Here is a 15,754-nt window from a genome sequence, read left to right as displayed (position 1 = left end):
GCCACCTGCTCTACCCTGGAGACTGTACCTTGCAGCAGCATATCCCTCCTCCTCCCTCAGAGTAATTTCTGTGCAGGCTGTCACTTTCCCGGTGCCTGCCTGGCCCGAGAAAGGCTCGTCTGCCGACACTTGCTCAGTTGCTAACACCCAAGGGCTCTTTTCTCCAGGCGCCCGCAGAGGAAGCTCATCCCAGTGTTTCTCCTCTTACAAACCCTCCTGCATGTCTTTCGAGGCCCTTAATTTGCATTTCCTAGAGACTTGTGGCTGACGGATTCCAGTGGCTGGAGACCCTGTTACCGAGCCAAGGAACCCAATTCAAACCCCTGGCAAAGGAGGCAGTTCCGTGCCAGTCAGTTCACCACAGACCGCGTAGACTGGAGCCAACAGGCCTGCGAAAACAGTCCTGAGAACTCAGAGGAGCAGGAGGAGGAAGCAACCAGATGCGTCCTCCACCGTCAGTCCGTGGATCGCCGGCTCGGTGCCCGGCCCTGCCAGGACCAGTCAGCCACACCACCCCTGTCCCAAGGGCTGCAGGAGCGCACGGAGGGAGCTATGAGGTCCCAACACAGGGACCTACAACCGGCCTGTCTCCACCTTCCGAGCTCCAGAGCGGCTGAGTCAGTACCTTCCGCAGAGCATGTGCAGGGGGAAAGGGCTCTGCAGGAGGAGGCCGGAGAGGCTTTGCTATGAATAGTGTAATTCTGGGCAAAACACCTCACCAATGTGGCCTTGGTTTTTGTGTCCTCATCGTATGGAAAACAATCGTGATGAAATATGGCCTCTTTCTACTTAACTGTGAAGTTCAAGAGTACAAATCCCAAATATTAGGAAATTTGAAAAAGGAAGTTAGTCTTGTAACTGACAACGATTAAAAATGGCAGCCTAGCCCGGCTGGTGTGGCTCAGTGGTTGAGTGTTGACCTAGGAACCAGGAGGTCACGGTTCGATTCCTGGTCAGGGCACAGGCCCAGGTTGCGGGCTTGATCTCCAGTGTGGGGTGTGCAGGGGGCAGCCGACCAATGATTCTCTCTCATCACTGATGTTTCTATCTCTCTCTCCCTCTCACTTCCTCTCTGAAATAAATTTAAAAAAAATTTTTTTTTTAAAAAATGGCAGCCCAAAATATGGGCACTAACTCACAGTCTCAATAATGGGAAGATGGTGAAACAAACCAGGACACATCAACATACACAACAGCATGTTGCCTGTAACCATAAACGAATTACTGAAGAGTGTGGGGATCGGCACAGCCATGGGGAAGTGATTTTGGAGGATGATTTAATTGTACGTGTTCCTCTTCTTTGACCCAGCATTTCCAATGCCAGGAATTTCTCCTGGAGACACACTCCAGCATGTAAACATACTCTTACTTGAGGATGTTCACTGCAATGCTGTATGAGGTTTCTTAAAAAAACAAAACAAAAACAAGAACAAAACTTAAATGCTCACTGACAGACCATTTGAACAATATTGTTCATCTATGATGCTACCCAACAGTGAAAAAAGAAGTAGGTCTATGTCTGCTGTTTATAGAGACAGCCAAGATGAAAGCTAAAGGGCCCCATTTCAGAAGAGAAAAACCATGTGGACTGTCAGCGCGTGGAAATGCGCACCGACAGCGATTATAAATGCAAAAACACTGTAAAGCCAAATACAGAGGCAGGTCCCCACCACAGGATACCCAGGGGACCCTGATAAAGATCACAACAGGAATCTAAGGACATAAATCATGCCTAATGTTCATTTTGCATTTTTCTTTCTTTTTTTTTTCATCTTGTTGATTACGCCCACACTGCCACACGAAGAAATAAAAGGCAAAATACTGTTATTGTTTTAACTGTCGGCACTCTGAGCAGGTGCTTCCTCCGAGAGGGAGACTCGTAAGCTCCAGAGAAAACTTGCAAAGGCCACCCCCAGGGCTGCGTGGCTCCCACCTCGGGCACCCTGTGGGCCATGGTCCACCAGGTCCTTATTCTCAGAGGGTTGCGAATCCAGGGGCCCTCCCAGGGGAGGCTGCTGAGCTGTCCTGTGGCCGGGGAGCAGCCGCCTGGGGAGGGACGACTCTCTCCTTCATTCCCAGATGTGCACCCAACACCAGCGCTACTCTAGGTGAGGGGACACTGGACACTGTCTCTGCCTCCAGGAACCCAACAGTCTGTGGGGCGGAGGGCGGAGACCCAAATGGATGAGTTACACCGGCATATGGAAATAACAAGAGCCGATGGTGTGGCTGGAAGGAGTGCCCTCCTGCCCTGAGCCCGCTGTGCTTCCTGGGGGAGGGAGCGTGCCTGTAGAGGGTGGGCCTTCCCCGGGAATGGGGTGACGGGTGGGGAGGAGAGACGTGGACCCTCTTTGCTGCAGGTGGATAGACAGAACATCTGAAGCTCTTCCGAGCAGAGGGACAACCCTGAAACTTCCCTACAGTGCCTGAGTGGATGCTGGGGGAGGCCTGGGGCCCTCACTGGTGAAGGCAGGAACAAACAGGAGGCCCCCGTACATAGACCTCGCCATGCAGACAAAAAGCAAAGTTAGTAGAGAATTTGTGTTGCAATAAGAAAGCAAAAGATGAAAAAAACCCAATTGGAAAATTCCATCTGAAAAGTGTCAAACCCACGAGAAACCACAGCTCAGCCAGCGTCAGCCCCAGGCTGTCTCAGCGATCAGTCGCCTCTACCTCCACGCTCCATCGGCCTGAGCTTATTTTCTGGAGGTAGCACAGTGAGGCTGAGAGCAAGATGGGTGCTGTCGTTTCGGGGGGCTCTGGATTCTGTCCTGTGCGGTCCAGGTTAATCTGACACCGTGGGGCTGGAGGAGAGCACAGTGGTAGGCGCACCTGCCCAGGCCCTGCTCGGGCACCGGGGCCAGAGGGCTCAGCAAGTGACTTCCCAAGCTTCGGTTCCCTTATTGGTAAGATGGGGACGACAACTCCCTCACTGACTTGGGAAGGGAAATGGATGAGAGACCATGTCATTTTATATGCTGAGCCCAGTGCTGGGACCCGGTCAATGCACAACAAATGTTAGCTGCCGTTATAGCCACTCTGTGGTCAAAAGGATGCGCCAAGGGGACCAGGGGGAAGTTCTCAGGGGCTATTAGTAGGGACTGTCACAACCTTAAGACTAGAAGTGGCCGCCACAGGCCTCGGTGAGGCTGTGCACGTGTACTGTTAGCAACCAGGGTGGCACTCTGGGGGTGCGTCGCACTGGGAGGCCGTGACCGGATCTCAGCAGCCTCCTGCAGGCCTGCGAGCTGCAGAGACCAAGTGAGAACACACAAAGGTCAAGTGTGAAACCAAGGCCACAGCACGTTACACCAACACGGGGACCCTACCCAGGGGCTCTGCGAGAGTGGTTAGAGCCAAGCACCAGGGTTCAGACCCCATCACAGAGGTGCTTTCCAGTTCCCGCCAGAGATCCTTCATCCCTGCACATTCTCAGGTCAGAGCACACGGCGATGGGCTGGGGAGTGTGCTGTTTCAAGGATCCGCTGAGGGCCCTAGCCAGGTAGCTCAGTGGATGGAGCACCGGCCTTTGGACTGAAGGGTCCAGGGTTCGATTCCAGTCAAGGGCATATGCCCGGGTTGTGGGTTCTATCCCCAGTAGGGAGCGTACAAGAGGCAGCCGATCAGCGATTCTCTCTCATCATTGATGTTTCTCTCTCTCTCTCTCTCTCTCCTTTTCCCTTCTTTTCTGAAATCAATAAAAAATCCTATATAATAAAAGGCTAATATGCAAATCAACTGAACAGTGGAATGACCGGTTGCTATGACACGCACTGACCACCAGCCTGGGGGGAGCAGGCCTAAGCCGGCAGTCATTCCCCAAGGGCTCCCGCACTGCGAGAGGGCACAGGTTGGGCTGAGGGACGCCCCCCCTCCCGCTGCCAGTGCACAAATTTCATGCACTGGGCCTCTAGTAATAGTAATAAAGGATCCACTGATGCCCAGCTGGCATGGCTCAGTGACTGAGAATCAACTTATGGACCAGAAGGTCACAGTTCGATTCCCGGTCAGGACACATGCCAAGTTTGCGGGCTCGATCCCCAGTGTGGGGCATGCAGGAGGCAGCCCATCAGTGATTCTCTCTCATCACTGATGTTTCCGTCTCTCTCTCCCTCTGCCTTCTTCTCTGAAATCAATAAAAAAAAAAAAAAATCAAAATTAAATAAATAAAAGATCCGCTGATGAATCCTCTTGCGGATGATTCATGCCTCTCTACCTCACCTGCTCTGTGATGTGGCTTTCCCATCTGCCGTTCCCACCTTTGATGTGCGGCTGACCAGCACTAGGGCAGCCCGGCAGACGCTCACTACAAAGCCAGGAGCCTGGGAACCAGGGGCTGGCCTGGAGCCCAAAGACCGAGCGGCTCAAGAAGAATGCCTCTGATGACAGGCGGAGGGAGCCAGGATTGTTTCACCAGGAGAGAAGGCTGCCGGGCAGGTAGCAACATGTTCAGCTTTACGACGGCTCTGTTATTCAGAGAACAGAAACTAGTTCCACCGGGAACAAAGAAGAGCAAAAGGGACCTTGGCGTGTGGCCTGGCAGGTTCAGGTTGGCCGTAGGGAGAACTTCCTGAGTCTGACGGTCAGAGCAGGTGCACGCCCCCTGCCCGGCACGGATGAAGGCTGCTCCTGCCGAGAGACAGATGGAGGACATGCCCTCTGATGGTCCCTTACTGTCCCCGAACATCACTTCCGATCCTCAAGCATCCGAGATAAAAATAAACTCATCTCAACTGTTATGACTTCACACGAAGGCTTTTCTATTTAAAAGAAAAACAAAAAAACGGAATGTGCTAGAAACAAAACCATGTGTCCATAAGAAAACGCGTCCAAGAATGTTCAGAGCGGTCTTTTTCATAATGGTCCCAATGTGTGAAACGGAATGCCCACCACCGAGTGAATGGAGCAGCAGATGGTGGCATCGTCGCAGAAGGAAACTCCTCAGCAATGAAAGGAAGAAACGAGTGCCACGCCCCACCGCGTGGATGCACCTCCTGAGCGAAAGAGGCCAGACATGATGTGCACGCTCTACCATGCCATCCACCTGAAGCTCAAGGGCGGGCAACGCTGATCTACGGTGGGAGAAACCCGGACCGTGGTTGCCATGGTGGGGGTTGGGGGGGATTCCCTGGGAAGGGGCAAGAAAGAACTTTCTGGGATGATAGAAATATTCTGTGCCTTGTTTTGGGTGGTAGGTACACAGACAGTAGACAACTGTCAAAACTCAACCAATTGTGTACTCATGATCTGTGTACTTGCTTGTGTGTTAACACGGACCTCAGTAAAAAAGAAAAAAAAACACTATGAACTCAGCATTCTGTGATTTACAGATTCTTAAAACTGTGTTTTCCCATTTTCTCTTGGGCTATATGACACGTGGCAAGTTATTTAAAGTCTCCTGGCCTCGCCCTGACTGGTTTGGCTCAGTGGATAGAGTGTCGGCCTGCAGACTGAAGGGTCCCAGGTTCGATTCCGGTCAAGGGCATGTACCTTGGTTGCGGGCACATCCCCAGTAGGGGGTGTGCAGGAGGAAGCTGATCGATGTTTCTAACTCTCTAACCCTCTCCCTTTCTCTCTGTAAAAAAATCAATAAAATACATTTAAAAAGATAAAAAATAATAAAGTCTCCTGGCCTCAGTTTCCTCCTCTGTCACCACAGCCAACCTCAGAGGGCTGTCTTGAAGATGAAACAAGTTAATAACGTGTGCAAGTGGGAAGCCCTCAATGAAGCCTCAGCTATTATCACAAGAGTTTAGTATCCCTTCTCGACTTTCAACCAGCAAGGAAAAGTGCTTTGGAAACACTCTTTGAAAACCTCACTCGTGGCTGATGTGTTGAGTGGTTGGAGATTTCTGGGCTCCCATTCAAGTCACATCCCTCCTGCTCTATTGTTATGGGCTGGACTGTGTTTCCTCCAAATGCATATGTTAAATCCCAGCCTTCAGGAGCTCAGAGGAGGACTGTACTTGGAGAAGGGGTCTTTAAAGAGGTGATTAACATTAAATGAGGCCACTGGCGTGGGCCCTAATCTAGCATGACCTCATTGAGAAGGGAGATTTGGACACAGACAAGCACAGAGGGAACACGGTATAAAGACTCAGGGAGTAGACAGCCATCCGCAAGCCAAGGAGCGAGGCCTCCTAAGGAACCAAATCTGGAGACGCGTCGATCTTGGGGTGCTGGTCTCCAGGACTGCAAGGAAATAAATGTCTGCTGTGTAAGCCACCCAGCCTGTGAAACTTCACTACAGTAGCCCTTGTCAATACAACCACCACCGGTCCCTCCCCAGGGGGCCTCTCCCAGACCCGGCCTCACTCACTGCTGCTTTTGATGTACAGGCGGAGGCGCTCGGCCAGACCACTCTTCCGCTCCACGGCTGTGCCGCTCAGGCTCTCCTGGTCTAGGATCTTGAGGAAGTCCTCCAGCTCCGTCAGCAGCTGCTCCAGGGCTAGGGAAGAGAAGAGAACAGAAGAAGCCTTTACAGTGGCTGCCTTCTTAAAGGCCTAGCTCTGACACCCTCCCTGCCCGCCCCCCCCCCCCCAGGCCCTATAGCATCGCACCATGAACTCTCTGGTCCCGAGGGGAGGGGTGTGGGGTAAGGCCTGGCAGCACATGGGATGCCCAGTGCCAGGGTCTCGAGGAAAGGAAAACAGGCCCTCAGCCAACGAGGCAGGTCTACCATTTGTTGGTGTGACGGTGGCCGAGATAAGCCCCTAAGGCAGGGGTGGGCAAACTTTTTGACTCGAGGGCCACAATGGGTTCTTAAACTGGACCGGAGGGCCGGAACAAAAGCATGGATGGAGTGTTTGTGTGAACTAATATAAATTCAAAGTAAAGGAGCAGAGGGGAGAGCAAGAGAACGGGATAGAACAGCTGGATCCGGCCCGCGGGCCGTAGTTTGCCCACGGCTGCCCTAAGGCCATGAGAATTTGGAAACAGAATTTTCTTCCTTGATAAAGGCCAATTAAAATAGCCCAGCATCTGGAGAATTGGAACACAGATCAAACCCACAACCATCAAAAGAGGTGCTATGTTAGGCAAAAGAGCTACTTTTATTGTCAGGGTATTTTCTAATGCCAGCTGAAAAAATATCTTAAAGTTTAGCCTTGTTTGGAATGCACTGCCTACAAGAGAGGGTACTTCACTCAGGCGAGGTTGGCTACTGAAGCAGTTCTGCTGCTGACGCCCATTCCCTTTCATCCCACCACTTTCATCCCATTTCTTCCCCACTCCAATCCTTTGCAACTTGTGATCTGGGGCATATTTGTTTTTGATTCTCTTGTGTGCTGTTGGCTCTGGAGTAGAGATTTTTTTTTTTTTGGGGGGGGGGGAACAGTCTATTTTACCCCATCTTGCCTTTTGTGTTTATTTTTAATATTTTCTTGTAAATATTTTGTAATATTGTAGTGAAATGGATCACAATGTCATTTCCTAATACAAAGCAAGACATGTGGGAAGAAAATGTACAATTCTTTAATTAAAATTATTTCCCACTGACCTAAAAAAAAAAAAAAAAGTGCTATGGGTGACCAGTTGTTCATTCTTTCCCCAAGGATGGGGGAACACAGGATCACTCCAAGGAGATGACACAGTGGTCCCTCTGTCCTTGCAGAAATATGGATGACCCATCAAACGCCACGCTTGAGCAAATAAAACCTTCCCCTGAGTTTCTTCAGTGATTGGGCCACCTCAGTTATCACCAAGTCCAGCATCACCCCCAAGGAGGGCCCTGGTCCCACGGATCCCGTTATCAGTACGTCTCCCTCAAGGACCACCGCCATCGAAGCACTCGCCATCTCCCAGATGCAAGCACCTTGCAGAAGTGCTAGTACAGAGGGCGACGGTCTAGGAGCAGGGCGTTCATCAGTGTTGTTGTCGTCATTATTATTAGCAACCTAAGTCTCCACTAAGAACAGGGCGGCCTGTCCGGTGTGGCTCAGAGATTGAGCTTCGACCTATGAACCAGGAGGTCATGGTTCAATTCCCAGCCAGGGCACATGCCTGGGTGTGGGCTCGATCCCCGGTAGGGGGCGTGCAGTAGGCAGCCCATCAATGCTTCTCACTCATTCATCATTGATGCTTCTCTCTCTCCCTCTTCCTCTCTGAAATCAATAAAAAAACGTATTTTAAAAAAAGAACAAGGCACTGCATTTGCTGGCGGGTTCATCATCTTGGCTCTCCCTGCCTGGCTGGCTCTCCAGAACATGCTCATTAATGGACGCCAGCTCCTTGAGGGCCTAAAAGTGCTTTCCAACCACTGGAATGACCTGGAGAGCTTTTACAAATCCGGATGTCCCCCTGCCGGCGTGGCTCAGTGGTTGAGCGTCGACCTATGAACCAGGAGGTCATGGTTCAATTCCTAGTCAGGGCACAGGCCCAGGTTGTAGGCTCGATCCCCAGTGTGGGGCGTGCAGAAGGCAGCCGATCAATGATTCTCGCTCATCTTTGATGTTTTTATCTCTCTCTTTCTCTCTGAAATCAATAAAAATATGTATTTTTTTAAAAATCCAGAGGCCCAAGCCCACCCCAGATTGATGAGCAGAATCTCTGGGAGTGGAACCCAGGGGTCAACAGTTCTTAAACCTCCACACATAATTGCAATGTTGCAGCCAACTGAGAACCACAGGTCTAAACCCAGTGCCAGGGACCACAGCTGAGGACCCTGCTCCCCATGACAGTAGCAAATAAGTCCAAATTGGCTACATCGCCTGCTGTGGGGACTCTGAGCAGTCCCGCGACCTCGCCAAGCTCCGGAGACCACCACGGGGCCCGCCCATCTCACAAGGCGGTTGTGAGTGACAAGGTCTGTGACGCTTTTCACAACTGTGCTTGTGAAGTGCTACACTAGCCACTCAGAGTGTTGTCATCATTGCATCCTGGTTTTCCTTCTCACCCCCTGGCACCGTTAATTTTTTTTTTTTCCACCGCCAGCAGTCATCTCTAAGCTCCCCTTCAGGAAAATAAAACACCAGAATCTTGCAATGTAGCATTTCCTATTGGATGTGCCTCCGAAGGGAGAGGAGGGGAAGAAAGTCACCTCTTCAAAGAAGCCCTCCCTGACCACCCTGTCCAAAGTAGATATTTCTTGTTGTCTTTTGTTTTTTAATTTTTATGTTTTAACTTAGCAGCTACCTCTTGCCTTCATAGCCCTAATCACAACTTATTAACAATATGAACATAAACGATTTTATTTTTTTTTAATTTTTTAATATATTTTATTAATATTTTACAGAGAGGAAGGGAGAGGGATAGAGAGTTAGAAACATCGATGAGAGAGAAACATCGATCAGCTGCCTCCTGCATACCTCCCACTGGGGATGTGCCTGCAACCAAGGTACGTGCCCTGGACCGGAATCGAACCTGGGATCTTTCAGTCCGCAGGCTGACGCTCTATCCGCTGAGCCAAACCGGTTTTGGCGAACATAAATGATTTTAAATAAAAGTTTAAAATGAGGAAAATTACCAATGAATAAAATAACAGTTTTCTTTACTTTGCTCATTTTTAAGTTGTATTTTTCTTCCCCATCCGAGTCTGGTCTGTTAGCTCAATGGAGTTGGGACCACATTTGTCTTGCATCTTTGCCACCACACTGCTGTACGTGTGGAATGAATGAATGAATGAATGAATTTATAGGTACCTGCTAGCTGACAACTCATTTTGCAGACATGAACCTAGTAGTCCAGAGAAGGCCCGCATGGCCCATGGCAGAAAAGGTACCAGCAGAGCTTCTGGAGTCCACTAATGAGTAAAATCAGGTGAGACCCCACAGTGTGCCAGGCACGTGGCTGGGCCCTCAGCCTAAACTTACTGGAAAATTAAAAAAGTAGAGCCAGGGGAGCGTGGTCCCGGCCTTTTGCAAGCTCATGAGCGGGACAAGACCAGCACCCGTGGAGAAATGTATAGACCAAGGCACACCACCAAACAGTCGAGAGCCAAGTGGGAGACACCAGCTTCAAGTGTGATAGGAGATCAGACAAGAGCACGGCCCTCGGCCTGGAAGGCTTCTGGGAAGAGGCGGCGGTAGGGTCAGGCCTTGGGTTATTTTTCGGTTTGGTTTTGCACAGCTATTCATGAGTTTCCTGTTGAGCTTAAAGAAGTCAAACCAGGACAAACAAAGGATGAATGTGAGGACTCTGACCCTGCGCCTTGAACTCCACTGCAGTGGAGAAGGAAAAGTGAAAGCGCCTGGCAAAGCAGTTGGGGTCCCGGCTGCATTTTTCCTGACCCCCTGAACCTCCTGAAGCTGTTCTGCTGTTGAAAAAAAATAAAAAGGCACCCAAACGGAAAGTGTCTCTTCTCTGCCACATCCTCAACTATTCCCCAAAGCTGCCCGATTCCTGGAAAACAGCCTTTGTTTATCTTCACATCGGCAAATGTGTACTAAGGCAAAGGGAAGCGAGCTGTGCCCTGGGGAGACAGATGTGACCCAGATGGGGTGCCCAGGCCTTCCAGGGGCCCCCCGTCTGGAGAGAGGGCAGTAAACAAGCAGGGAGAGAACAGGAGCAACTCAGGGATGTCTCCAAGGGTCAGGAATGTACCAAGGGAGGAGAGACGAACGGTGGGGTTACCGGGGACAGGAGTTTCTAAGCTGGCCATGGAGGCATGAGGAGGGGCTCACCAGCAAGAGGCAGAGGCACTTCAGGAGAAGAGGGTGAGATGCTCAGAAGAGCATGTGAGAAACCACACACAGCTCTGTGTCTCAGGGGCCCAAGGAGCATGGGGCAGGGTGGGGGCGGGCCTCCAAGGGGAGAAGGTGGTCTCTGAGGCCACAAATACAGAGCACAGGGGCTGGATCTGTTTTGCCAGCGAGTTAGTATCGAATGCTGCAGGGCCTCTGGGCAATGCGGTGGGGAAGGCCGGGAACACTGCCCTTCAAGCGGGCTAGGGACAGACTAACTCTGCAAATAGGGAGGACAGGGGAAGGGGACCAGGGAGCCAGGAGCGGAGGCAGGGAGGCCAGCGAGATGACCGCACCAGTGCAGCTGGAAACAGCAAGGCCCTGTACGACCCTGCGCCCCCACCCCCGCCCATTCCACCAACCACTGCGCGTGCACACTGTGGCAGCGGGCTCCCGCGGCTGACCTGTGACCTCGCTCGGTCACATCCGCAGTTAGGAGCGGCACTGGGGCTCACGTGCAGGTACGCTCAGGTCCAAGGCATGTGCTGCCTGCCACCTGTTGAAGGTCTGTCTGGATCACGGCGTCTGGGTCCCGTTCCACCACAGTCCACAAGGCAGGGGTGGTGGCGGAGGGGCGGGACTCGAGATAGGACGGGCAGAGCCATGGGACCTGGTGATTATTCCATCAGATGGAGGGACTGTGAGAGAAGATGCCCCGGGGTGACTGAGAGATGCAGAACACCATCAGACACACAGGCTGGGGACACGGCCATGGCTCACAGCTGTGGTCCCCTGCCATCGGGGAACGGAGGCGCCAGGCAGGTAGGTGGGGGGAGCAGACACCCTCCTTTTCCTCTAAAGCGGCTGTGCTAGGTCAACAGTCAGCAACAGCATTAAAGAAACTCAGGACCAGGAACCAGAGTCCCCAAGCCCAGGGTGTCATTTCCCTCCTCTCTGGATCTGCACCCAGGTCCCTTCTGCGCAGCGTCGCCGGGACCAGGGGCTCTCAGCTTTCTTGCCATCTTTGCCTCCGTGGATTCCTCCTTGTCCAAGCCAGTGGTCCACGGGCATGTCTGTGTGAGCCAGGTCTGTGTCTCAGGCCAGGCAGCACCCTCTGGTCAAGGGTCGGCCACGGTAGGTTTGGGCCTCTGACAAGGTGCTGAGCAGGACAGGGGCCAGCGATCCTGCTGCGATCACACCCTCTGGGGCCCAGCGACAGGCTCTTGGAAGTGACAATCAACAAAAGCGAGGCCTCAACGTGCCCCAACCCGTTGACATTTTTCAGCCTTCGGAGCTGAGGGGCGGGCCATCCCTCCGAGGAATGTGGCTGTTTCATTGAGGCTGTGGAATGCTCAGCCCGCTCCCCACCCCCACCCTGCTCATTGTGGTCTCTTCCTCATCTTCCAGCGGAGGGAGGGGGGAAAATAAGGGTGTTGTTCACGCTGGACACTGCAGGCCCTTGTGCGGGCTTTGCATCCCGGCTCTGTTCAAGTTCAGAGTTGTCTGCTCAGGGTCTGACAAATCGTCAATAAGATTGTTGTTCAGGGCTTCCAAGGCCCACGCAGGGCCGGGCGGTTCAACTGCTCATTCCCTGCCCTTGGCCCCGGCCAAGCTCTGCCTCCAGCTGACCTCCGCCCCCGGCTTTCCTCGTCTTGAGGCCGTCTTGCTTCTGGGTCGCTGGGTTCCCAACCCTGATGTCTTCCCAACAAGCCCTTCGCAGCTCCCCCGCTGTGTTCTGCACACATCTTCATGTACTGGCCTGCCTTTGCTGAAGACCCATGGCTGAGCCTGACTTTCCTTCCAGGACATGAAGCCGATCTAGGCTCTAAGCATAAAGACACACAACCCTCTCTTCACCCCAACAGTCCCCAAGATCAACCCCCTGGGAGGATGATCCCCATGAACCCGACCGCTGGGGCCCAACCGAAGTTAGGAACCTGGTAAAAGTTCCTGTGAGAAGCAAAAGCATGGAGGGCGGAGTTCGCCACGTAGATTCCTCCTGATCACAGAGCCTCCAAACCCGGAGCCAGCCTTTATCACGTGCCTGCATGTGCTTGGCGTGTTCATAGGAATGGTCTCCTCTACCTCTTTCTGCTTTGGTCGTAATACACACATAGCACCAAATTTACCACTTAACCACGTCCACGTTTCCAACGCAGTGCCATCGAGTATATTTGCATTGTTATCCAACCACTGTCGCTGCTGTTTAGTTCCAGAACGTTTTTATCACCTGAAACAGACAGTTGCTCCCCATTCCCTCTTCCCCCAGATTTGTGGCAGCCATAGCCTGCTTTCTTCTCGATGGATTTGCCAATTGTGGATACTCCATGTAAATGGAATCACCTACTAAGGCCTTTTTGTGACTGGCTTCTTTCACGTAGCGTGTTATTGAGGTTCGTCTGTGCTGTAGCATGTCCTAGGTACTTTGTTCCTGCTTATGGCTGCATAATGTTCCATTGTATGGGTATACCATATTCTATTTATCCATTCATCCTTAATTAGGAAGTGAGGTTTTTTTTAAACAAAAATGTTTAGTAGAGGTATAATTTCTTTATAGCAACATCCTCGGTTTACACTGTACAGTTCTAGTGTTTTGACAAACACACATGTGGTAACTACCACCACAATCAAGATACTGAACATTGCTATCACCCCCAAAGTTCCTCTGTGCCCTCTGCAGGTGACCTCTTCCAGACTGCCAGGCCCTGGCAAGCTGCATGCCCTTTGGAGTCTGACTCCTTTTTCTTAACACAAGGCCTTTGAGATTTACCCATGTTGCTGCATGTATAAGAAGTTTCCTTTAGCCCAGCCGGCGTGTCTCAGTGCTTGAGCGTCGAATTATAAACCAGGAGACCACGGTTCGATTCCCGGTCAGGGCACATGCCTAGGTTGCAGGCTCAATCCTCAGTGTGGGGTGTGCAAGAGACAGCCCATTAATGATTCTCTCTCATCACTGATGTTTCTATCTCTCTCTCCCTCTCCCTTCCTCTCTGAAATCAATAAAATATATTTTTTAAAGTTTCCTTTTAATGGCTATATAGTATTCCACTGTGGGGCTGTAGGAAGCCTACATAGACTTCCTCTGCCAGGTGCTTCTGCACAGCAGGTTCCCGGGCCCTGACACGGTTGGGCACGCTCTTGAACGTACCTACTGCTGACTCAGAGGGCATGCCTGCGTCATACACTTCATGGGTGGCCAGTCAGGTCACGCAAACAAAGGTAAAGCGGTGCCTCTCCACAGTGGCTGCACACCGGAATCAACAGGGAGCTTAAAAAATTCCCCTGCCTTGGTGCACTCCCGACATCCTGTGTAATTGTTCTGGGTGTGGTCTGGGCCTCGGGAGTGTTCAAAGCTTCCAGGTGATCCTAATGTGCAGTCCAGTTATGAACCACTGAGATAAATAAAGGTGTGATTGTTGCTTCATGAACAGTCCTCTTACTTGATAAAACTTGTCAGATTCCTTAAAAAACAAATTTCTATAGTGCTTTCAGACCCAATGCTGGTTTTACATGTACAACTGCCTAGGTTCACGCCTGTTTAAAATAAAGTCAGGTACACGTGAGTACACGTTTCCCCCCTAAAGTCCTTTCCCTTCTGGACAGTAAGGATGTAGACGGCAAGGACCACGATGTCTGTATGTCCACACATCCCTGAACTCAGGTCTCGGTCCTCCCTGACAGCCGGCACCCAGAAGGTTCGCAGGCCACCCCTGCATCTGTCCTCGAGCCTGCCTGCTGGGACCTGTCAGAATGTAAATAACTTTCTCCCGGATAAACGCTCCAGGAGTTTTTCTTTATCTCCAACTCCACGAAAAGGCGAAAAGGCGAGGGGGAGAGGACTCTGCTGCATTTACTAGCACTGCGACTGCACCGCTCCCTGCCGAGCCCGACCAGGGGGTCAGCCTGTCATCATTTCTGCCAGCTCTGTTTTTTCTCACCTATCCTGGATTCTCATCCCTTAGAACTGCCCCAACAGCAGGCCGGCCTCTGCATTCCCAGATTAGCTGAGCGGGCGGAGATGGGACAGACGCCTTGCTGCTGCTTGCACTACCGGAAAAACAATTCGAGTTGCTCGGTGCTGACCTCTCCAATGGAACAAACCTCCCCAAGGGCAGAATTCCAACCCCAGCTCCAGAGCCAGCTGGAACCAGAGCTGCTCAGAAGGGCCCCCCGGAAACTCACACAGTAACAGCCGAAGACTCAAACCAAGTGCAGTGAGGCAGAGGGGCCGAGGCCTGCCCAGGGCCACCTGCACTCGGCCTTGGCCTGCTCAGATGCACCACCTGTCCATTCAGCCCTGCAGCACATGGGCTATCGTTTGGCAGTTCTCCCATTTTATTGATTTCTGTTTGTCCCATGAATGCAAATCCTTTGTCTGCAATGAAATTGAAAGCTCTTCTGATTTGCTTCCCCCCACTGTGGAAATTCTCTGCTGTACACAAGGCTTAGACACACACACACACACACACACACCACCTCCTAATGAAAAACCCCCTACTAAAAGGGTCTCGGCTGCTCTCACCAGCAGGCCTGGGCAAAGGGCGTACCAGTCCCTGGTCACAATCCCAGTCCCTATGGGGGCCCGTTGACATCTCTAGAATGAGGAGTTCTTGGCAGCGGATGGGGCTGGGAGCATGGAGGCACCTCCCACCTGGATGATGCTCTGGTGCGATTTTCTCAAGGATGCAGGTGGGAAGGGCCTGGAGGCCGCTGCTCCTCTCTGGGCCTGGAACCCAGAGCCTGGGAAGTTCAATCCCCAGGGCACCCCAGCAGGGGCAAGACACCTCAGGTTCTAGCCGTCACCAGGGTTCAGGCCAGAGAGGCTGTGGGGCCCAGGAGGCCTTTGTTCCCCGGGCCCAGTTAGGACATTCCTTAAGTGAAATCTGCCAGAAGAGTGGCTTCATTGAGACTCAGGGGGAGGCCAGTTATGCGGGTGGGAAGTGCCAAAGTTCAGCCCAGGGGCTCCCTGCGTGGCGAGCCACACAGTGGGCACAGACCATTGGTAGTCTCTGAACAAGAGGCTGTCAGGGGTCACTCAAGTTCACTTTGGAAGTTTGGGAAATACCGTGTGAGATAGAAAAGAAAAGCGAGGCTGGGAACATCACAGTGGTTAGCTCTCGTTGGGGAGTTCCGGA

The 15,754-nt window shown here is 52.0% G+C and overlaps 1 protein-coding gene across 12 annotated transcripts in view; it reads right to left on the bottom strand.

The window, feature by feature from the left end:
* The window catches only part of AFAP1L2 (actin filament associated protein 1 like 2), a 91,341-nt gene that overhangs the window by 28,740 nt on the left and 46,847 nt on the right, over window positions 1-15,754 (bottom strand). For all 12 annotated transcript variants that reach the window (XM_080688510.1, XM_080688512.1, XM_080688516.1 and 9 more), the window contains one exon: window positions 6,320-6,448. In XM_080688510.1, the coding sequence (XP_080544636.1) occupies window positions 6,320-6,448 (129 nt within the window). The remainder of the gene's footprint in view (window positions 1-6,319; window positions 6,449-15,754) is intronic.

Source organism: Plecotus auritus, assembly GCF_963455305.1.
Source record: "Plecotus auritus genome assembly, chromosome: 9".
Lineage (NCBI taxonomy): Eukaryota > Metazoa > Chordata > Mammalia > Chiroptera > Vespertilionidae > Plecotus > Plecotus auritus.
This window is presented reverse-complemented; position numbering and strand designations above follow the sequence as displayed.